General features: G+C 48.6%; 1 protein-coding gene across 1 annotated transcript; it reads right to left on the reverse strand.

Moving 5' to 3' along the window:
- Nucleotides 1-21037: 21037 nt before the first annotated feature.
- On the reverse strand, nucleotides 21038-22048 carry LOC140901435 (galanin receptor 2a-like). The gene has a single exon (XM_073320288.1). The coding sequence runs from the start codon at nucleotides 22046-22048 to the stop codon at nucleotides 21038-21040; it is 1011 nt and encodes a 336-aa protein (XP_073176389.1).
- Nucleotides 22049-22892: the final 844 nt, after the last annotated feature.

Below are 22892 nucleotides of genomic sequence, written 5' to 3' on the forward strand. Positions count from 1 at the left end.
GCCTTTCTCCAGAGCCCTCCATCTAACAGGCCCCAAACGCTCTGTGAATAGTAGTGCCTTAGGGCTGGATTTCCAAAGCTATTTTGCCACCGAATGATGCACAGAGGCACTGTCACGGTTCCTCCCCCACTCTGAACTCTAGGGTACAGATGTGGGGACCTGCATGAAAAACCTCCTAAGCTTATCTTTACCAGCTTAGGTCAAAACTTCCCCAAGGTACAAAATATTACCCCCGTTATCCTTGGACTGGCCGCTACCACCACCAAACTAATACTGGTTACTGGGGAAGAGCTGTTTGGACGCGTCCTTCCCCCCAAAATACTTCCCAAAACCTTGCACCCCACTTCCTGGACAAGGTTTGGTAAAAAGCCTCACCAATTTGCCTAGGTGACTACAGATCCAGACCCTTGGATCTTAAGAACACTGAACAATCCTCCCAACACTTGCACCCCCCTTTTCCTGGGAAATGTTGGATAAAAAGCCTCACCAATTTGCATAGGTGACCACAGACCCAAACCCTTGGATCTGAGAACAATGAAAAAGCATTCAGTGTTTTACAAGAAGACTTTTAATAAAAAATAGAAGTAAATAGAAATAAAGAAATCCCCCCTGTAAAATCAGGATGGTAGATATCTTACAGGGTAATTAGATTCAAAAACATAGAGAACCCCTCTAGGCAAAACCTTAAGTTACAAAAAAGATACACAGACAGAAATAGTTATTCTATTCAGCACAATTCTTTTCTCAGCCATTTAAAGAAATCATAATCTAACACGTACCTAGCTAGATTACTTACTAAAAGTTCTAAGACTCCATTCCTGTTCTGTCCCTGGCCAAGACGACTACAGACAGACACAGACCCTTTGTTTCTCTCCCTCCTCCCAGCTTTTGAAAGTATCTTGTCTCCTCATTGGTCATTTTGGTCAGGTGCCAGCGAGGTTACCTTTAGCTTCTTAACCCTTTACAGGTGAGAGGAGCTTTCCCCTGGCCAGGAGGGATTTCAAAGGGGTTTACCCTTCCCTTTATATTTATGACAGGCACCGAGTGAGATTTTTCACCCCCTCACTGGAGTGCATAACTCCTACTGGAATCAGGGCGGTTAGGTGCTTTTGAAAATGTCACTAAGCACCTCTATACATTTTGAGGTGCTTAAATCCCTTTTGCAATCCAGCCATTGGAGCCTCACATCTCCCCTCTGCCAGCAGGCCTCCAAGCGTCATTTCCTTAGCTTCCACATGGAGAAGCAGAGGCACAGAGAAGTTGTGACTTGGACACAATGGCAAAGGACAGCGCTGGCGGAGCTGGGAACAGATGCCAGGAGCCTGGTGATAAGTGCTACCCACTGGGCCACACTCCCTCCATTACAGAGCACCCTCAGCCTTGGGAGGATACGGGAGGAGTTCCACTTTTTGGAAGGGCCAGTGACAGCCAGTGCTGAATGGAAGCATGGCTTTATTCCACAGCCCCATGAGGCAGTGAGGGCCACTGGCTTTGTATGGTACCTTGGTCATGTCCCCTCACTGCTCCAGGCTATGTTTTCTTTATCTGTACCATGCGGCATCTCTAATTTAGCCCCTTCCTGTTGGAGGATCACCAAGTGCTTCATAAGTGCCAATACATTAAACTTCGCACTGAGAAGTTTCAGAGGAGCAGCCGTGTTAGTCTGTATCCGCTAAAAGGAGAGGACTTGTGGCACCTTAGAGACTAACAAATTTATTTGAGCATAACCCTTCGTGAGCTACAGCTCACTTCATTGGACGCATTCCTTAATTTGACTCAGTGATAACTAGGTCTAACAAGTACACTATGATTTTAAGCAATTAATGTCTCATTTCAATTATATATGTTAACAAGGTATAAATAGGGTCCAATTTTCTTGCACAGTAATGGCTGACGTAGCCATGGCACTGTTAAAACCATTTTTGCCATAACCATTGTATTGTCCGCTCAGGAATGGGGATTACAAAGACTCAGTGTTGGCCCCTCTCTGCTCCCATCGGAGTTAATGGTAAAACACCCATCGAGTTCAACCGCTGAGCACTTCTGAGAAATCTCACCCTGTGGCCTTTTGAAGTTACAGACTCATCGACTTCAAAATCAGAGGGGCCCAAGGTGATCATTTAGTCTGACCTCCCGCCCATCGTAGGCCTCAGAACCTCACCTACCAGCTCCCGTAATAGACCCCTAACCTCTGGCTGAAATCATGCTCAAATCATGTGCTCAAATCATGATTTAAAGATGTCAAGTTACAGAGAATCCACCATTGATACTAGTTTAAACCTGCAAGTGACCCATGCCCCACACTGCAGAGGAAGGTGGAAAAACTCCAGGGTCTCTGCCAATCTGACCTGGGGGAAAATTCCTTCCTGACCCCAAATATGGTGGCAAGTTAGACCCTGAGCATGTGAGCAAGACCCAGCAGCCACACACCTGGGAAAGAATCTTCTGTAGTAAATCAGAGCCCTCCCCATCTTGTGTCCTGTGTCTGGCCGCTGGAGATATTTGCTGCTAGAGTCGCAGATTGGTTACATGCCATTGTAGGCAGTCTCATCACACCATCCCCTCCAGACACTTATCAAGCTCATTCTTGTGTGGTGGAAAAATTAAGCACGTGTTGTGTTTGGATCAGAACCAAGCCTGAGGCTCCTTTAGTGATTACAAGCGCAGAGGGGGTAACAGCTCTAAGTAGCTGCCCTGGGGTATACAGAAAATACAGGAGCTTATATTGCTGAAAACCTCAATTTGTCAAACCCACTTCCTTCAACAGCATTTTCCTTATTTGGCATATAGTGCAAGTTTCAACAGTAGCTTTGCCTTAGTTGGAGTTTAGCAAAAACAAGTTTTTCCTGTGATTGACAGGTGTTTTCTTTGCGGTTAATGGGTTTTTTTCTAACTTCTAGCGGTTATGGTTACATTCCTTAAGCTGTGCTGTTTGCAATTGCCTCTTAATGGAATTTTCCACACTTTTTATGCTTCATATACACAGTTAGCTTGACCAAAGTTTTAGGCCTACTTGGGAAGTTTGGGCCAGTTTGGGTCCACTGAATTTTCCCCCACATTCCCCCCTTTTGGTGCCTTTTTGGCACCACAAATTGGGCCTAAACTTCTATAGCCATGAGCCTGTTAATTTTTTCCTTTTGTCCTTTTTTCACCCAAACTGTGCTTCACATTTTATTTACAATCAATAGTGCCACCTGCTTCCTTGCGCCGAGGTTGGCAGGTCTAGTGCTGGACAGGCAATGAGAGATACATCTGTTACAGCAACAAGAACATAACCCTATGCTGAACAGCAGTAAAAGCAACAGCATTCCCATGGTGATAATATGATGCTGTTGGAGTTGTGTCACGGAGTATGGGGGAGTCCAGGCCCTGCACCCCTCTTCCTGGGATTCACTGAGACTCTCAGCCAGCCAGTAAAACGGAAGGACAACAGGACAATAGGAACACAGTCTAAAACAGAGCTTGTGGGTACAACCAGGACCCCTCAGTCAAGTCCTTCTGGGGGAGCAGGGTGCTTAGACCCCAGCCCTGGGGTTCTCTTCATTCCACTACCCAGCCCCAAACTGACTAACCCCCCCAGCAGGCTCCCTCCTGCAGCCTCCGTTCACATTCCTGGGCAGAGGTGTTACCTCCCCCTCCCCCTCCTGGCTTAGGTTACAGGCTCTCAGGTCTCCCACTGAAACTCCCCTGCCACATTCCCAGGTCAACACTCCCCCCTTCCTGCTGCGTCACAGGTTGTTGTTTAGCTTAGTCACAAAACACAATACATTCGTCTGGGTACAGGCAGTATAAAAGGCATTCTTTTTGGCTTGATATATATTTTGGAGCATGTAAATTTGTCCCTGTAATTTGGAACCTTTAATAGGAGTGAAAACAAATGCTGGAATTGGTTAGGTACTAAAGCAGTCCAGTTAAAGGGTATCTGGAACCTAAGGGCTAATTGTAGCGTTTTATCCACAAGCCAATGAATGATATGATTGCCTGCAACTGTGGTGAGATTAAAATGTACATTATTTAAGGTAGTGGTCTTAACATGCACACAGCCATAATTAGCTTGGAAAAGTAGATGTCCTGTCAGGGTAGTCCCGTGTCCCATACCCTCCCAACAAAAGTTGTCATGAACAGTGACAACGTTTCCTAGTTATAGTTTATGTACACACTGAAGTTGAGGAGTTTCTAACGGCCAGAGTGTCCATTGGCTTTCAATCCCTACTGAAATGTCGGGCGTTACTCCAGGAGCACTGAGTACGAATCGGTTGGGCATACCAGGTTGTTCAAGTTCCCAAATGTCTTGGTGAATTATTCAATTCCACATGCATCCTCCTCATGCACCTGGCAGGATTCGGTAGGTGGGAGCCCCTTCCCCTCCAACCAGCCCGTATGCTTGGAAGGAGCACTGTGAACCTCTGCATCTCCATTCAGAAAATCTCCAAGCATGTTGTCACGGCCACAGATTAGATGGAACTCCTGAGGTATTTGTATGGGTAGTAGGCTACGCCTGATGTGCAAGATCCCTCTGAATGGCCATGAGCTGGTGATTCAGAAAACCCTGAACCTCCGAACAAGCCGGATCCCACTGCAATGCCTTTCCAGCATTGGTGATACCCAGTACCATGTCTGTTACTAGCTTTTGGATCATTGAACTAAGGGCGGAGATAATGTTTAATTTACCAACACTAGCCTGAACCTGTGCTAGCTCTGCTCCAGCAATAAGGCCCATGGCTTTTTTAACTGTCCTAATTTTTTCTTATGTTGCTGACCTTTATAGAGATTCCAGATTGCAGCTACGCTATTTGCACCATCCCATAGGTGTCCAGCCAAGTCTCTCTTCTTTTTAGGGGAAACCCAGGTCCATTGCTGTGCCAACCTAATGGCAGCTTCCTTTGAACAATTAGGATATATAGAGGTAATCTGAAAACCAGATAAGGGTAATGTAAATTTTATAGTCCCTAGTGTAGCATTAATTACAGTCCATCGAAACTCCAACCCATCTTTCTTTGTTGAAGTATTGTACCACATTTGATGTCTGAACACCCTCATATACTCTTGAGAGGCCTTAACATCAATATCATAGGACGGGGTGTACTGCAACATGGTACAGTTTAAATTATTAGTTACTCGGACATTTTCAGTACAGGTAATTTTTTTTCAGCAGCAGAACAAACTTTTTGGGTATTTGTTTGATTATTTACCAGTTGGGAGACCAAATAACAGTAAGGGCCTCCTTTACCTATTATGCTACAAACTCTGGGAATGGCCATTATATCTGTTGTGCTATGGGCCCCATCAATTTTAATCTCTGACTTTTGGGGCTCAGTTGCAGTGATATTATATATTTCAATTTCTACCAACCCATTTGTTTTTTACTTTATTATTTGCTTATATAAACTATTTTGAACTTTAAAAAATATTTTTTAACAAAATTTTAGTAAATTACTAAGATGTGAAGGCCTGAGCCATTGGATTTCATTAGAATATACAGTATTATTTGTATTAGGGTAAATTTTAGGAGTTGTCACAGTTCCTTCCCCACTCTGAACTCTAGGGTACAGATGCGGGGACCTGCCTGAAAATCTCCTAAGCTTATTTTTACCAGCTTAGGTTAAAACTTCCCCAAGGTACAAACTATTTTACCTTTTGCCCTTGGACTTTATCACTGCCACCACCAAACGTCTAACACCGGTTACCGTTTGGAAATGTCTTTCCCCCCAAAATCCTCCCAAACGTTACACCCCCTTTCCTGCGGAAGGCTTGATAAAAATCCTCACCAATTTGCATAGGTGACCACAGTCCCAAACCCTTGGATCTTAAGAACAATGAAAAAGCATTCAGTTTCTTAAAAGAAGAATTTTAATAGAAGAAAAAGTAAAAAGAATCACCTCTGTAAAATCAGGATGGTAGATACTTACAGGGTAATTAGATTCAAAATATCGAGAACCCCTCTAGGCAAAACCTTAAGTTACAAAAAGACACAAAAAGCAGGAATATCCATTCCATTCAGCACAGCTTATTTTCTCAGCCATTTAAAGAAATCAGAATTTAACGCATCTCTAGCTAGATTACTTACTAAGTTCTAAGACTCCATTCCTGTTCTGTCCCCAGCAAAAGCATCACACAGAGACAGAGCTTTGTTTTTCCCTCCCCCCAGCTTTTGAAAGTATCTTGTCTCCTCATTGGTCATTTTGGTCAGGTGCCAGCGAGGTTACCTTTAGCTTCTTAACCCTTTACAGGTTAAAGGGTTTTTCCTCTGGCCAAGAAGGATTTTAAAGGTGTTTACCCTTCCCTTTATATTTATGACACACCCCATAAATCACAGATATGGTGAAATGCTGGCTGGGACTTCTTCCTGGAGCTCTAGGAGAAAACAGAGTTAATAAGACACATGCACCTCTAAAATATACTACCAAGTATATAAAGACTAACAATATTTTCCATGTCTCAAGGACGATTTTAACCAGTTGATTCTGGGAAACTTTCACGGGAGAGTGCATCAGCCACTTTGTTAGAAGCTCCTGAGATGTGTTGGATGTCGAAATCAAAATCTTGGAGAGCTAAACTCCACCGAAGAAGTTTTTTGTTAGTTTCTGTGGCGGTATGAAGCCACTGTAGTGCAGCATGGTCAGTTTGCAGGTGGAAATGCCATCCCCAAACATATGGGTGTAGCTTTTCCAGAGCGTAGACAATGGCGTAACATTCTTTCTCACTGACTGACCAGTTGCTTTCCCTCTCAGACAGCTTCTTGCTGAGAAACACGACAGGGTGGAATTCTTGATCCGGTCCTTCCTGCATTAAAACTGCTCCCACACCACGCTCGAACGCATCTGTGGTTACTAGGAATGGTTTGTCAAGTCTGGGGCTCTTAGTACAGGGTCAGACATGAGTGTCGTTTTAAGCTGGTTAAAGGCCTTCTGAAACTCTTCAGTCCACTGAACGGCATTTGGCTGTTTCTTTCTGGTTAGGTCTGTCAGTGGGGCAGCGATTTGGCTGTATTGCGGTCCAAATCGCCTGTAATATCCAGCCAAGCCTAAGAAGGCTTGTAATATCCAGCCAAGCCTTCGACTCCCTCAGGGAACGGATGGCCAGGATCCCCTGGGGGACTAACTTGAAGGGGAAACGAGTCCAGGAGAGCTGGCTGTATTTCAAGGAATCCCTGTTGAGGTTACAGGGACAAACCATCCCGATGAGTCGAAAGAATAGTAAATATGGCAGGCGACCAGCTTGGCTTAATGGTGAAATCCTAGCGGATCTTAAACATAAAAAAGAAGCTTACAAGAAGTGGAAGGTTGGACATATGACCAGGGAAGAGTATAAAAATATTGCTCGGGCATGTAGGAATGAAATCAGGAGGGCCAAATCGCACCTGGAGCTGCAGCTAGCGAGAGATGTCAAGAGTAACAAGAAGGGTTTCTTCAGGTATGTTGCCAACAAGAAGAAAGCCAAGGAAAGTGTGGGCTCCTTACTGAATGAAGGAGGCAACCTAGTGACAGAGGATGTGGAAAAAGCTAATGTACTCAATGCTTTTTTTGCCTCTGTTTTCACTAACAAGGTCAGCTCCCAGACTGCTGCACTGGGCATCACAAAATGCAGAAGAGATGGCCAGCCCTCTGTGGAGATAGAGGCGGTTAGGGACTATTTAGAAAAGCTGGACGTGCACAAGTCCATGGGGCCGGACGAGTTGCATCCGAGAGTGCTGAAGGAATTGGCGGCTGTGATTGCAGAGCCATTGGCCATTATCTTTGAAAACTCGTGGCGAACCGGGGAAGTCCCGGATGACTGGAAAAAGGCTAATGTAGTGCCAATCTTTAAAAAAGGGAAGAAGGAAGATCCTGGGAACTACAGGCCAGTCAGCCTCACCTCAGTCCCTGGAAAAATCATGGAGCAGGTCCTCAAAGAATCAATCCTGAAGCACTTGCATGAGAGGAAAGTGATCAGGAACAGCCAGCATGGATTCACCAAGGGAAGGTCATGCCTGACTAATCTAATCGCCTTTTATGATGAGATTACTGGTTCTGTGGATGAAGGGAAAGCAGTGGATGTATTGTTTCTTGACTTTAGCAAAGCTTTTGACACGGTCTCCCATAGTATTCTTGTCAGCAAGTTAAGGAAGTATGGGCTGGATGAATGCACTATAAGGTGGGTAGAAAGCTGGCTAGATTGTCGGGCTCAACGGGTAGTGATCAATGGCTCCATGTCTAGTTGGCAGCCGGTATCAAGTGGAGTGCCCCAAGGGTCGGTCCTGGGGCCGGTTTTATTCAATATCTTCATAAATGATCTGGAGGATGGTGTGGATTGCACTCTCAGCAAATTTGCGGATGATACTAAACTGGGAGGAGTGGTAGATACGCTGGAGGGGAGGGATAGGATACAGAAGGACCTAGACCAATTGGAAGATTGGGCCAAAAGGAATCTGATTAGGTTCAATAAGGATAAGTGCAGGGTCCTGCACTTAGGACGGAAGAACCCAATGCACAGCTACAGACTAGGGACCGAATGGCTAGGCAGCAGTTCTGCGGAAAAGGACCTAGGGGTGACAGTGGACGAGAAGCTGGATATGAGTCAGCAGTGTGCCCTTGTTGCCAAGAAGGCCAATGGCATTTTGGGATGTATAAGTAGGGGCATAGCGAGCAGATCGAGGGACGTGATCGTTCCCCTCTATTCGACATTGGTGAGGCCTCATCTGGAGTACTGTGTCCAGTTTTGGGCCCCACACTTCAAGAAGGATGTGGATAAATTGGAGAGAGTCCAGCGAAGGGCAACAAAAATTATTAGGGGACTGGAACACATGAGTTATGAGGAGAGGCTGAGGGAGCTGGGATTGTTTAGCCTGCAGAAGAGAAGAATGAGGGGGGATTTGATAGCTGCTTTCAACTACCTGAAAGGGGGTTCCAAAGAGGATGGCTCTAGACTGTTCTCAATGGTAGCAGATGACAGAACGAGGAGTAATGGTCTCAAGTTGCAGTGGGGGAGGTTTAGATTGGATATTAGGAAAAACTTTTTCACTAAGAGGGTGGTGAAACACTGGAATGCGTTACCTAGGGAGGTGGTAGAATCTCCTTCCTTAGAGGTTTTTAAGGTCAGGCTTGACAAAGCCCTGGCTGGGATGATTTAACTGGGAATTGGTCCTGCTTTGAGCAGGGGGTTGGACTAGATGACCTTCTGGGGTCCCTTCCAACCCTGATATTCTATGATTCTATGATTCTAAGGATTGAACCTGTTTCTTTGACTTTGGGACAGGCCATTTTTGGATAGCATCCACTTTGGCCTGTAGGGGGTTTATAGTTCCTTGACCCACCTGGCGTCCAAGGTAAGTTACCTATTTGACACTTCTTAGCCTTAACAGTTAGTCCTGTCTCCTTTATGCACTCGAAGACTTTTAGTAGATGCTCCAAGTGTTCTGCCCATGAATCCGAAAATATGGCCACATTGTGAAGGTAGGCGATTGCATATTCTCCTAATATGCATATTCTCCTAATATGGGAGAGGGGCTTTGACCTGGTCTTGGGGTTTTCCCACTTTTTGGCATACCTCACAAGACCGGACATAGGTAGAAACATCCTTGCCCATTCCCTCCCAGTGGAATGACCTCCCCAAACGGTCTTTGGTCCTGTTCACCCCAGCATGGCCACTAGGATGATCGTGGGCTAAGCTCAAAAGCTTTTTCCGGTACTTAGTTGGAACTACCAACTGTCTCTGAGGATGCCAGTCTTCCTGGTGTCTACCAGAAAGACTTGTATAAAAGTCCTCTTTCTGAAACAAACCTGGATCGATTAGAAGAGCTGAGAGGCGGTGGGTTCCTCCATTTCGCCATCCAAACTCCCTGGAGGCTTTCATCTAATTCCTGTTTGGCCTGGAACTGTTCCCTTGATGCTGGAGATATCAGTTCCTCATAGGATTGTGGACCTAGGCTTGGTCCCTCTGGAAGCGATGTAGGGGATGGGGCTGTTTCCGTTGACTGTGAACCGCTCTCCGCTGGGGCACTATGTTGGGATTCAGGCTCCGACTGAGCCTCTTGTGTAGTGTTATCAGCTGCTGCCAGTTCAGGTTCGGTGGGGCCCTCTGGTGTTGAGGTTGTGAGCATTGGATTCAGTGCTGGCAAAGGGTCTGGTGCTAGTTGTTCCACCGGTTCCGGTTCCAGTTCTGGCTCTGTCTGGGTCTCTGGGACTGGATCCACTACTGCTGTTGCAGACATTGGCCTGGGGTCCGGGTCCATCACCTCTGACCGGGTCCTGATAGAAGTTTCCAGAACAGAGCTAGGCCTCACGGCTTGTTTAGCCTGGCTGCGGGTGACCATTCCCACCCTCTTGGCCCGCTTTACATGATTGGCCAAGTCTTCCCCCCACAGCATGGGGATGGGATAATCATCATAGACTGCAAAAGTCCATGTTCCTGACCAGCCCTGGTACTGGACAGGCAACTTGGCTGTAGGCAAATCGAAAGAGTTGGACTTGAAGGGTTGAATCATCACTTGGATCTCTGGGTTGATTAAATTGGGGTCCACTAAGGAAGCATGGATAGCTGACACTTGTGCTCTGGTGTCCCTCCATGCGGTGACCTTCTTCCCGCTCACACTCACAGTTTTCCTCCGCTCCAAGGGTATCTGGGAGGTATCTGGGCCTGAGGACCTCTGGTGTGATTCCGGTGCAATGAACTGTAATCTGTTGGGGTTCTTGGGGCAGTTGGCCTTTGCATGCCCCAGCTCGTTACATTTAAAACATTGTCCAGCTGACGGGTCACTGGGGCGAGGTGGGTTGCTGGAGAACGGGGTGGTGGGACGATAAGGGGTCTGGAGGGTTTTTTGGGAGGGCAGTGCATTTTGATGGTACTTGTTAGTAAGCACAGAGCCCAGCCCCTGGAAAAAAAAAACCTACCCCACCACTTAACTTCACATTTCCAAGCATGGTCCCCACAATTCTCTCCCTGCCAATTAACAATACGTTGTCTTTTCCACTAGGACCAATTTTTAATGTCTTTTGTAGTCAGGAATTTCTGGACTTTGGTGGTAGAGTGAGTGGAACAGCCGTGGTTTAGCATTATGCAGGGGAGTGGTTACTAGCACATCACCCTGTAATGGTTTGGTTCTTTTAGCAAAGTCTAAATGCACAGTAGTTCTGTCAGTGGATAAGGAAGAGGTTACTGGTTTTTCACCTTGTCTTTCACTCCTGCTGTCCGGAAGGAGCAACAATGCCAGAAGGAAAGATAGACCGATCATCATTCGGAGAGCCATTACAGTGAGAAACATGGGCAGGTAGCCAATTCTCGGCACTTCACAGAGGTGTTGATAATTAACAGGACTTGATAAAGGACTTTCAGCATGGGGCCAGGGAGGTTTCTTGCTGATTGACCTTTATGTAGATCCAGTCTCCTGGTTTCAGCGAGTGGAAGAGATGCTGTATATAAAAAGACCTAACACATTTTGTTAGTGCCTGACAATAATTAAGCATTGTGTCATCCATTAAATGACTGTCCATCTAAGCCAGGACCAGTGGGGGCGCAGCCAGTAGTCGCATCGGGTGCCCTGTTAGAACTTCATGAGGGCTGAGTCCAGTCTTTCGATTGGGAGTGGCCCTCATATTCATTAATGCTAATGGGAGGGCATTTGGCCACTTTAAATTTGTTTTAGCACAGATATTGGCCAGTTAATTTTTCAAAATCCCATTTTGATGTTTTATTGTCCCGGCAGACTGTGGGTGGTGGGGGCAGTGGAGATTGTGTTGGATCTGTAAAGCTGCCATTACTTGTTATAATTTGTCCAATAACATTAGGTCCACTATTAATGTTGCTACTCACAGGTGTGCCAAATTGTGGTACAAAATTGTTAAACAAAGTTTTACCACAGTTTTGGCATCTGCTTTTTTACAGGGAAAGGCCTCAACCCAGTTGGAAAATACATCAACTAAAACTAACACACTTATAATTACAACATTTAGACATTTAAATAAAATCAAATTGAATATTTAGAAAAGGTTCCCAGGAAGGGGGATGTGCTGCCTGCCTAACCTTGACAGCTTGACCAACACTGTGTTGCTGGCAGATTACACGCTGTTGCCAGTATTGCTTAAAATATTCCTTTCTTTACAAATACCCTTGCTGATTGCAGGCAAAACTGAGGAATTGCTCCCCATATTTTTATAGGCAGGTCAGGTTTTAATGGTTCTATCTTTATTATTTAGGTGATTTACATTAACACAGACATTTTTGGCTTACTTTTGGATTCAAAGTTATCAGCTGCTTAGAGAATTTGTCTTAAAAGGACACAATTAACTTTTAACTTTTGCTTTTAAACACACATTGGTTTGAAAAGGAAAACACGACTCATTTTGGCTCCCCTCTGGCAAAGTGACCGTTGATTACACAGAGCCACCTTAAGACTTAGTTTGGGGTACTGACAACACCTCTTATATGCTATTTGTTACCAAAACAGATATAAAATCTTTTTCCATTTTCCTCCCCTGCTGCAGCCCCAACTTTGGTCTTTATTTAAAAGCCTTTTAAATCTTGTAAAGTATTAAGTCACCTTAAGGAGTAAATGCTAAATACCAAAATTAAACAACACTCGTTTCTTTTGTCTGGCAAAAGTATTTTTTGGTTTTACAATTTTAAAACAACACCAATTAATTTTAAACTTAAAAAACAAAGATTGTACACACCAGGAGTGTTTTTTTAGCTAATTTGCCTAACTTGTTTATAGTTAAATGATTTTACTTAAATAAACTTTTGCCTGGATTATTTACAGAAATTCTTCCAGAAAAATTTGCCCTCTCTTCAAAGGAATGGCTGCAAAGAAACCAAGAGTTTTCTTTTCATAAAACCTTCTTGTAACATTTGTACAGAGTTTCACTGCGTAATTTTCTCCAGGAACTACAGGGTTAACTTCTCACTTTCTTTCTTTTAACTTTCTCAAACTGCGGTTGCCTGCGTGTCTGGGCACGATCCTTTTTTGTTGTTGCATTATTTCTTCCCATGGGCACAGCCATTGTTTCACTACCAATTTATCGAGGAGAGTGGGCTTTTTGACTAACCCCCCTTTTATTGATTTATACCCACGTATTTACATACACACACATTTATTTTTTATATCTAGATGCATTTTATTTAAGCATTAAGGACCTTAATGCTTTATGTCCAGACTTAATACAACCTTTCCCTTATTTGAGGAGGTAACAACCCCTCAGCACAGAGGCTTTGCAGGAAAGGATGGTAGCAGGATTAGGGACAACAGGAAAGCTAGGGAGTCCAGCAGCATTAACAGCCGGTAAAATGGGGGCGTTACACTCAGTGACCGTAGGAATAATGACTCCTTACTGAATGCAGGAGGTAAGAACAGGCTGGATTTTCCCTTGGCCTGTTTTGATAGAGGGTACTGCTGCACCTCGGGAAGGAGTCTTGCTGGGTTTAGGCGAATCTTAATGGGTTGGGCAGACCCAATGCACCCAACCTGGTTGGCATGATCGGCTCACAAGGCTTACAAGGAGGGCGACACCTTAGCCAGCAGCTCCTGTTGCAACGAGGAAGGGCTGGGGTCGGTCTTCTCCTGTAAACTGCCAGGACCTCATTGTGAACGGGATCAGGCACGTCCAGATACACACCATTTGGGGTACAGCCGATTATATAATTTAATTTACACAGCAAGTAAAGGTTAGCAGGTGAACAAGGGCTTAGGAGGAAAGCATGCCGGTCAAACAAGGGATCGATAGAAACAGACAGAGGTGAAGAGACGGGGTGGGGAATAAGAATATTGTCCACCCCTACCGCTTTCGGATCGACCAGGGTGGTAGGTATATTTACTGTATCCAATGACCCATTTGCTTGCAATTGTAACACACGCCATCACTGGGTCCCTAGGGGAGGTGGACGGTGGGGACCTAGGTTTGGCCTTCCCCTTCTCCCCCTGCAATGGGCAGCTATTACAGGGTCCCTGTATGGTCTGGAGCTGGAAGGTAGTTTTAATGTGGCGGTGAGAGTATTTGGGTTTTATTTCAATTTTTATTTTTACTTTGTTTACAGGTGCTAATTTTTGCTCCAGTAGGCTGTCCTTGGGCAGGCTGAGAATTTTTATTTATCAGCTTTTTTCTGATTTTATTTAACCCTTTTTTTGGTTCTGGCCTGGATTTTGCTTGGGCCACTGAGCTTTTCCACAAAGGCAACTCAGTGTTTGCCTAGGCGTGACCCCTCGTAGAAGCTGATTTAAATTTGCCCATGTGGGGTTATAACAGTTTATAACAATTTGCAATTATTTTTTTTTAATTTAACAGGGTCCTCTCTTATTTTTGGAAAATCTTTAAGTAAATGATACAGTTCCGTAGGAGACCAAGGTGCATGTGCAGACACCAAAGTACCAATGCCCGGGAATTGGCGTAAGGGGAACATTTTTCTCAGTACGGGGAGTCACTGTCTGAGGGGTGAACGTACAGGGCTTCTGTTGCTTAATATTTTTTGCTGACTTATTTGGATTTAAATTCTTTGCCAATTTTCTTTTTATCTCTTTTAATTCTGTTGTAAATTTCTCCTGGGAGACGCCTTATTTGAGATTCATGGTGCTGGGGTTTTTTTTGTTTGTTTTTTCTTCTCTTTTTTCATGCCTATAGAAATATGCCTAACACTGACATTGGCCAGAAGCACACTTCTCAGGTGCACAATCTTGTCAAGGTCGAAGCTGTCCCTCTAAGGGAAACCATAACTTTAAATTATCCCTATCCCTGGTATACCAATTTCAATTTTTCCAGAAACTTGCAAGTGAACTAGTGTGTGCCTTTTGACTCACCGGCCCCCATTTATACCTGGCGAGAGGGGAATCCCCTTGGATCCCCCGGCCCCCAATGCTGCACCTGGCGAGAGGGGAAGCCCCTTGGATCCCCCGGACCCCAGTACTTAACTCAATTCACTCGTCACAGTCACACACGGAAGGTTTGTTTAGGGCCTCCACGACTGTTCTACAGCCCCCCCTTTAGCAAAGAGCGTCGGCTGGCGCCGCATACTCTGTCGCTTCGGGCGAGGTGCTCAGACCAGTCAGTGGCTTTGCAAACCGCCTTCAGGCGGGAACCAGAGACGGGGAGGAAAGAGTATATGGAAACAGACCGTCCGAGGATGGAAAGGATGGGATCACACACTCCTAGACCCAGACAGGCCCCTCTCTCGCTGGGTGCTGGGGGATGGAGGGGGGAACTGATCAGGGGGGCCCACCGATCGGTGCAGAACACCCGCTATTTTTTCCCCGGAGCAGCCCGGAGTTGGCCCCACTGCACAGAGCTGCTGAGGATGCCACTCCCGGCTGCTGAGCAGGCTGCGGCAGAACTGGAGGGAATCACAGAACAGGCCGAGCGGGCTGCTGGTGCTGCGGGAGGGGGAGAGACTGCTGTGCTGTGCGGAGCTGGGGGATGTTCCCATCTCCTGGGGACTGATGGGGGGGTGTCCCCCTCCCCCAGAATTGATGTTCAGGCTGCTGCCTGAACTTAAAGACTGCATGCTGACACTCTTCCCAACACTGTCTCTCTCACACACACACACAATGTTCCCAACACACACACACAATGTTCTCACATCCTCCCCATCCCTCCAGGTGAAAAGCGGCTGGCAATCTAGTAGGATGCCCATAGCATGATGGGATTGAGAAACCTGCATCATGTGATGCCGTCCCTGCCCCAACGAGGCATTTCAAACCTTTCCCAAGGCACCCTGCGGCCAGTTGCGCAGTGGGATAGCTACCAACAGTGCACTGTTCTGGGTCGATGCAAGAGCTGCTACTGTGGATGGGCTTTGCCGACACAAGGAGCATAATGTGGACGTGTAACAGAGGTTTAATTAAAAGGGTGTAACTTTTCTCAACAAAACTCTACAGTGTAGAAAAGGCCTTAGGGACATCAGCACATGTCCACCCCTCAGAATGCCATTGGTAACTAACTGACGTATGTGCTAATGAACTAGAGGCAAAAGGATTAATAACCTGTGGGAGAAGGGCACCCCAGCATTAGTAGGGTGATGAGCTACCAATTAGGAAAAGGGGAGAAACTCCTAGTGATCATGCCTTAGGCAGAATGGCATCAGCATAACACAGTATAAAGCCTGCGTGTAGCTCTTGGGACGTGTGAGGATGACGACCATGGCTGATAGAAACGAGGAAGATGATACTAAAGACAATGATGTTAGTAGTTGCTCTCTGGATTCTTTTCTGGCCTGCCTAATTATACTTCTACACTTGCCTGACCAGAGCTTCTGCTCCTTTCTATTTTCCTCACTTCCAATTTTAAAGGATGCCTTTTTGCCTCGCACCGCTTCTTTTACTCTGCAGTTTAGCCAAGGTGGCAGTTTTTTGGTCCTCTTACTATTCTTTTTAATTGGGGATATACATATAATTTGAGCCTCTATTATGATGTTTTTTAAAAGTTTCCATGCAGCTTGCTGGCATTTCACTCTTGGGACTTTTCCTTTGACTTTCTCGGGAAGATTAAGACCATGCCGTCACCAACACAAGCAGTTGGAACTCAGGACCCCCACTGCAACTATTTTCATACATCCCTGGTCATTAAATCAGAAACCAAGGGCCCAGGCCTGCTTCTATTCAAGTCAGCAGGAGTTTTGCCATGACTGTGCTGGGGCCCAACCGGAAGAGAAGGGAGTTGGGTGCTGGAGGATGGTTTCCATGCCAGCTGCAGCAGCAATCTGTGTGCAGGATGCATTCAGTTGCTCTGCACGCCTCTGCTACAGAAGAGCTGGGTTCGAAGCAGTGCATTTCAGGGGACTCAGCGCTATCGCTCCTACTCTCCCAGGCCACCAGACAAACGTCAAGGGCGAGCACCTGTGACTGGGGAGAGCCATGTCTGACATGCACCCCACATGGCGGCTAAAGCCAGGCTTGAGCCAGGACACTCCTGATCTGCCACCCGGGGCGAACGCCCTCAGACCTTCAGGAGGAGTGAGCTGTGGGCAGGGAGAGCCGGGAACGGCTTGCACAGAGCTGAACGCTGCGTTGGTGGGACAGCATCATGTTAAAAAGCGTGTGCGCATGTGTGAGTGCTTTAAAATTAAAGGAGCAAAGGATCCATCTCTCATTATGCACATGAATAGCCCCTAGCACGGAGGCCCTGAGCTCAGCTCAGGGCACGGCCGTAACACACTCCTCAGGATTGTGCGGTGAGGGACAATCTGGAACAAGCACCCAAGAGGACCAAGAATGACAAAAGCCGGGCTGCAGCAGCTTAAAGCGCTCTTGCTCTGAGACTTGTCATCAACCAAAGTGGAGCGGAGGACAGCTGTGGCCGCGAGTTACACTGATTAACACCAGAGACTAATGCCATACTCAGCTCTCTGCCTGCAGCCTGGGCTCCCTCCTGCAGGTCAGCGTGAGCAGCATGGGAGTGCTCAGCGCCTGGCAGCAACAGGACCTAACTGCAGAGCCAGTTTAGCCACGTCACAGGCCTCGGGAACCAGGTTGCCGTTGACCGCAAGGCAAGTGCGCCCAGGCCAGCGTGCTGTGGCCGCCGATAGAAACGGAATCTTCCTGGGCGAGTTCTTTGGGGAAGACAGACTCATCTTCCAGCTCAGCAACCCCCCTTTGTTCCCCACTGGGACCTCATTAACCCAGAGCGCAGGAACTGAGCTCATTCACACCTAGTGTTCACTGAACTGACTCATTCTCCTGCCTTCCACCCCACCAGGGAACAGCAGCACCGTTAATGTTCCCTCGGGAGGCCAGTGCTGCTGAACTCCCTCCTGGGGAACAAACATCTGATTTGCCATGGAAGTGAAGCAATACACTCTCCATGATACCACCTGAGCAGCACAGGATAATCCCAGGGTGAAATCAGATGCATATAGAAACAGACTAATAGCCAGAACGTAGCAATATTATAGTATAGCATTTCAAGAGCTCCCCAGACAGGCATCATGGCTCAGTGGCTGGGGCGTGGCACCTGGATCAGGTGGTACATAATGAGACCCTAACAAAGATGCAGTGTATGCGAGCACAGGAGTTCTTTTGCCAGTATAATTACACTACCTCTCCAAACGACATAAGCTCTCCTGTCCACAGGTAGAAGCTGCTATACGCTGTGTCCCCCCAAAAATGGAGATTTTGCCAGTGCAGGTACGTCACTTCAGGGGCATGATGTTTTCACAGTCCTGACCCACAGCTAAGCTGACAAAATGCTGCCATGTAGAAATGACCTGTCCCATTGATTTATGCCGTACACGCTTCGGGGCAGGGCCTGTCTCGTACCAGCCTGCAGACTTTGTACCAATGGCACCAGTTTGGCTGGCGGCTATATACAGTTACAGTGGCACAGAGATGCCTTTTACCAGGAGATTCTGTTCTATGCCGGTTCGCATGCCATGCTCATCACTGGAGTATGTCTGACCACCTTCCAGCTGTGCACTAAGCAACGTGGCCAACATCTGTCACACCGTTCGCTCTCTGATCCGCCCCCTGGGGCGGTATGTGCTGTGGGGCCATGTTTTGGGGGGATTTTAGGAGGGGATTTCCATTTTTAAATAGCCACATTAACACAGAACTAGAGCAGAGGTGGCAGGTCAGAGAACCATGCTTCACACTTGGATCAGAAGGTGGGAAGGTTTGGGGAGGCCCTTCACTCCCAGGAGTTTTGTTCCACAGCCTTGGACCAGCCTCCAAGGAAATGGTGTCTCCTGCAGAGAGACAGATTCAAGTTTCAGGCCAGAGGGAGCCATGAGATGATCCATTCTGACTCACCTCTCACAGGGCACCCTTCGCTGGCCTGCAGAGCATTACACTGGGCTGGAGCCGTGGAGCTCGGAGACTCCCAGGTCAGACAGGACCCTTGTGATCCTCTAAATCGACCGCGGTTGTCATCGTAGAGTTCAGGCTCTTACAGCTACCTGGGCCCAGGCCACGGAGCCCCATGCAGAGAAGGGCAGAGGCCTGTTCTCTGGGGAGCCGAGGTAGAGAACAGCGGACAGGTGAGATGTGCTCAGGGGAGCCCGTGTTGCTGAGACGTGCTGCGCGGTTCTGGACTAGCTGGAGTTTCGTCAACGCTAAAGGCTTCCTGCCCAGGTGTAGCATGTTGCTGTACCCCAGCCAAGAGGAGATAGCTGATACAGCTTATTCCCTTTCCCCTGCAGGGGTTCCCAAACTTCAGCGCACCCCAACCCCCTTCTGACAACCAAAATTACTACAGGGCCCCAGGCGGAGAGACTGAAGCTTGAGCCCACCCAAGTCCCGCCGCCCTAAAGGGGTGGGGGCAAAGCTCAAAAGGCTTCAGCCCCAGGCAGAGGGCCTGTAACCTGAGCCCACCCCCCGCATAGGTGCTAACTTCCCCTCTAGCCGGGAGGGGTTTGACCCCCACCCGTGCCCCCAAGCTCCAAGCCCCAACCCCCCACCCTGCCTCTTTCCACCCTGCCCCCACTCCACACCCTGCCTCTTCCCCACCTCCCGCGAGCACACCTTGACCCCACTCCTTCCCCTCCCTCCTGGAGCCTTGTACTTGCCCCCAAACAGCGGTTCACAGTGGGCAGGAGGCGCTGGGAGGGAGGGGAAGGAGGTAGTCAGCAGGGCCACCGGCAGGTGAGAGGCGCTGGGGGGCGGGGGAGGAGGGGAGTTTGGCTGCTGAGCACCCGCTCATTTTTCTCACGAGCCCTGGAGTGCCAGGCCTGAAGCCCCCAAGCAATGGGGCTTGAGCTTCGGCTCTGGCTCTGGGCCCCAGAAAGTCTAAATCAGCCCTGGTGACCCCTGTTTGAGAACCGCTGCTTTACAGGAAGTTATACTGACCTAGCCACCTTTCTCCTGCTCTGACTATGCCCACGGCAGGGGGTGTCTAGCTGACTGCAGGGTAGAGCTAAAGCACAAACACTGGAGTAGACATAGCTATGAGTGCACACAAGTACAGCACCTTGCACACTGAAGGGGTCTTGATCTCAAGAGGGGTCAGTGGGTGCGACTATAATAAATTCACACTAATCTACCCCTGTAAATGATATTGAAAGCAATCCACCAACACTACCCCAGAGCTATCCAACAGACAGAGGCCAGGGCCTAGGCTGATACTTCTCGCAGAGCCTCCAGAAACCCAGCGTCACCCCACCCACCCCAAGGAACTGGACAAGGAAACGTTCTTGTCCCTCACTCGTTTTTATTCACATTTGGTAATGAAGCTGCTATAGAATTAGGGGCAAATCTAAAGCTACAGCACATACCAGAGACCAAAATTCTTGTCAAGGCTGGACGAAGTGAGGGAGGGGAGGGGCAGGCTGGGGGAGCTCCTCGTTTACCTCGCTAGCACCTGCCCCAAAGAGCTGACGGTGTGTTCTGCACTCGTACCAGGCCTGGCACATGGGGCTCCTGGGCGCTACCATAACACACGAGAAGAACCAGATCATACGGCCTCTCCTGCAAGGGCAGGGCCAGGCCCGTGATTTATTGCTAACATCACGGTGCAATAACGCCTAAAGAATCACATTTTAAAGCTTGACGGGACGGTGACAATCAGCAGCTTGAGCTCCTGCAGAGCGCAGCCCCGAGAGCCCACCACCTATTGCTGCATCCAGCCCCCCGCCTCTGCTCGAGCCAGGCTGGGCATGAGAATCGACAGCCCTGGCCCCACGGAACTTCCTGTCTAGCACCAAGACAGCCCAGCCAGGCTGAGGCAGCAGCTTACCCCATACAACAGGATGTGCTTGGTTCTCAGCCAGTCAGTCCCACCCTGCTGGCTTCTTCACCGCGTCTGGGAGGCCGGGTGTCTACAGAGCCATCTGGGGACGGCACAGTCTGGGGTTAAGAGCTAATCCAGCGTGTGCAATATTACACGCCCAGCAGCCATGGGGACTGAACCTGGGACCTCTGGCCCTACAGGCAGTAGAGGCTCATGCTTGAGTGATGAGGCCCAGCTCACCCTCTCTACGTGCCGCCCAGGCACACGAGAAAGGGCCCGGAGCAGGCATGGGCACATGTAGCTAGGACGGAGAGCGTCAGACCTTCTCAATGTCTTCCTCGTCCCAGCCCCATCAGCCCCTACCGCGCTCCTCCCTTGCCACCCGCAGCTTCCATCCTGGCCGTGTCCGTGGAGCACCTTGGCTAGAGGCAGCATCCCGTCCGCCTCAGGAACTTCCTCAGCCCGGCCTGACACTGGCTGGAGAGGCTGAAGCAGATGATGGGATTGACGCAGCGGTTGGCGTAGGCCAGCAGGGTGGTCAGGTTGGACGCCAGGTACGTGGGGCCTGTGGTGAGCAACTCGCCATCCTTCATGAGGAAAACCACCAGCCAGTAGGGGACCCACATAACCACAAAGGTCACCACGGTGACCAGAGCCACAACCGTGGCACGCCTGTTAACCTGGAGGCTGGAGGCTGTGTGGACGGCCAGCCCCCTCCTAACCCACAAGGTGAAGATGATGCTGGAGTAGCAGAGGATCATCACTAGCATGGGGGGAAGGAACGCCATGCCCCCCAGGAGCCTGAAGTAAAGAGACAGCTGCTGCTTGGGCATTTGGTTCACGCAGTACGTCTCCCCCTCCATCTCCACCGTTGTGTAGTGAATCCACAAGGGGATGGAGAAGAGGAAGCTGAGTGCCCATATAAACACGCAGGCCCAGACGATGAGCCGCTGGGACACAGCCAGGGTGCGCGTGGGGTGGATCACCGCCATGTAGCGCAGCAGGGAGACTGCCAACAGGCTGTAGAAATCAGCAAAGATGATGGAGAGGGACAGGCTGTTGTAGGTGACGCACACCACGTAGCCCAAGCGCCAGGTCTCAAAGAGCACGTTGCCGAACATCACTGGGACATTGTAGAGGAAGAAGAGGAGGTCCAGGAGAGCAATATTGACCTGCAGGGGCCCAGTCAAGCGGGAGAGGTGGCTGGCACCGGTTCTCATGAGGTCTGGGATCAGGACCAGGAGCAGCAGGACATTCCCAGGCATGCCCAGCAGGAAAATGAGAAAGTAGATGGAAGCAAAGAGCCTCCTGGATTGGAGGAGGAAGAGGTCACTTAGCACAGAGCTGGAGCTGTTCCCTGCACTGGAGTTGGAGGTCATAGCAACGCTGATGTGCCTTGTCAAGTGGAGATCAGCTGCAGCAGGCCCTGTCATAGAATCATAGAATCTCAGGGTTGGAAGGGACCTCAGGAGGTCACCTAGTCCAACCCCCTGCTCAAAGCAGGACCAATCCCCAATTTTTTGCCTCAGATCCCTAAATAGCCCCCTCAAGGATTGAACTCACAACCCCGGGTTTAGCAGGCCAAGGCTCAAACCACTGAGCCATCCCTCCCTGTCGCTCTGTTCTGGAAATCAAAGGGCAAAGTTAGCTGGGCATTCGGCACCTCTGGGCTCCTCTTCACCTGCAGCACAATGGGTGCAGCTGTGATGCATTAGTGAAGACGCTACTGCTCTCCCATGGGTGGCACTGTTTACATCGGGGCGAGGTTGGTATATCTATCGCGCCGGGGGGTGGGGGGGGATTTTCCACACACATCCCCCAGCCATGTGGTTATACCGCCATACGTCTGTAGTGTAGACCAGGCCTCAGAGAAAGCAGCTGCGCTAAGGTACAGTGCTCAGAGAACTGTCTGCAGCACTGCTCCCAAGAGGAAAATACGGGGGGTTGGTGCACGGAAGCTGGATGAGTAACAAGTTCACAGGGCAGCCTGAGAAATTCTGACCCCCAGAAACAAAACTTCCAGCTTCCTGGGGACAAAACCACTAGAAAGCCAGGCACAGAGGGAACAAAGCTCCCTGATAGGAAAGCCCTGTAGGATCCCAGAGCAAATACTAATCCCCCACGGTTTCTCCAGCGGGGATCTGTGACTGCTCAGGGAACAGAACCCAGGCCTCCTGCTTAGCTGGAGAGCAAGGCAGCCTCTCAGCTGACACCCCGGGAGCTGTAGTTCCAGGCCAGCGGTGGATTCATAGCACTAAGAGCCCAGTAAAGGCAAGA

This window comes from Lepidochelys kempii, chromosome 21, assembly GCF_965140265.1.
Source record: "Lepidochelys kempii isolate rLepKem1 chromosome 21, rLepKem1.hap2, whole genome shotgun sequence".
NCBI lineage: Eukaryota > Metazoa > Chordata > Testudines > Cheloniidae > Lepidochelys > Lepidochelys kempii.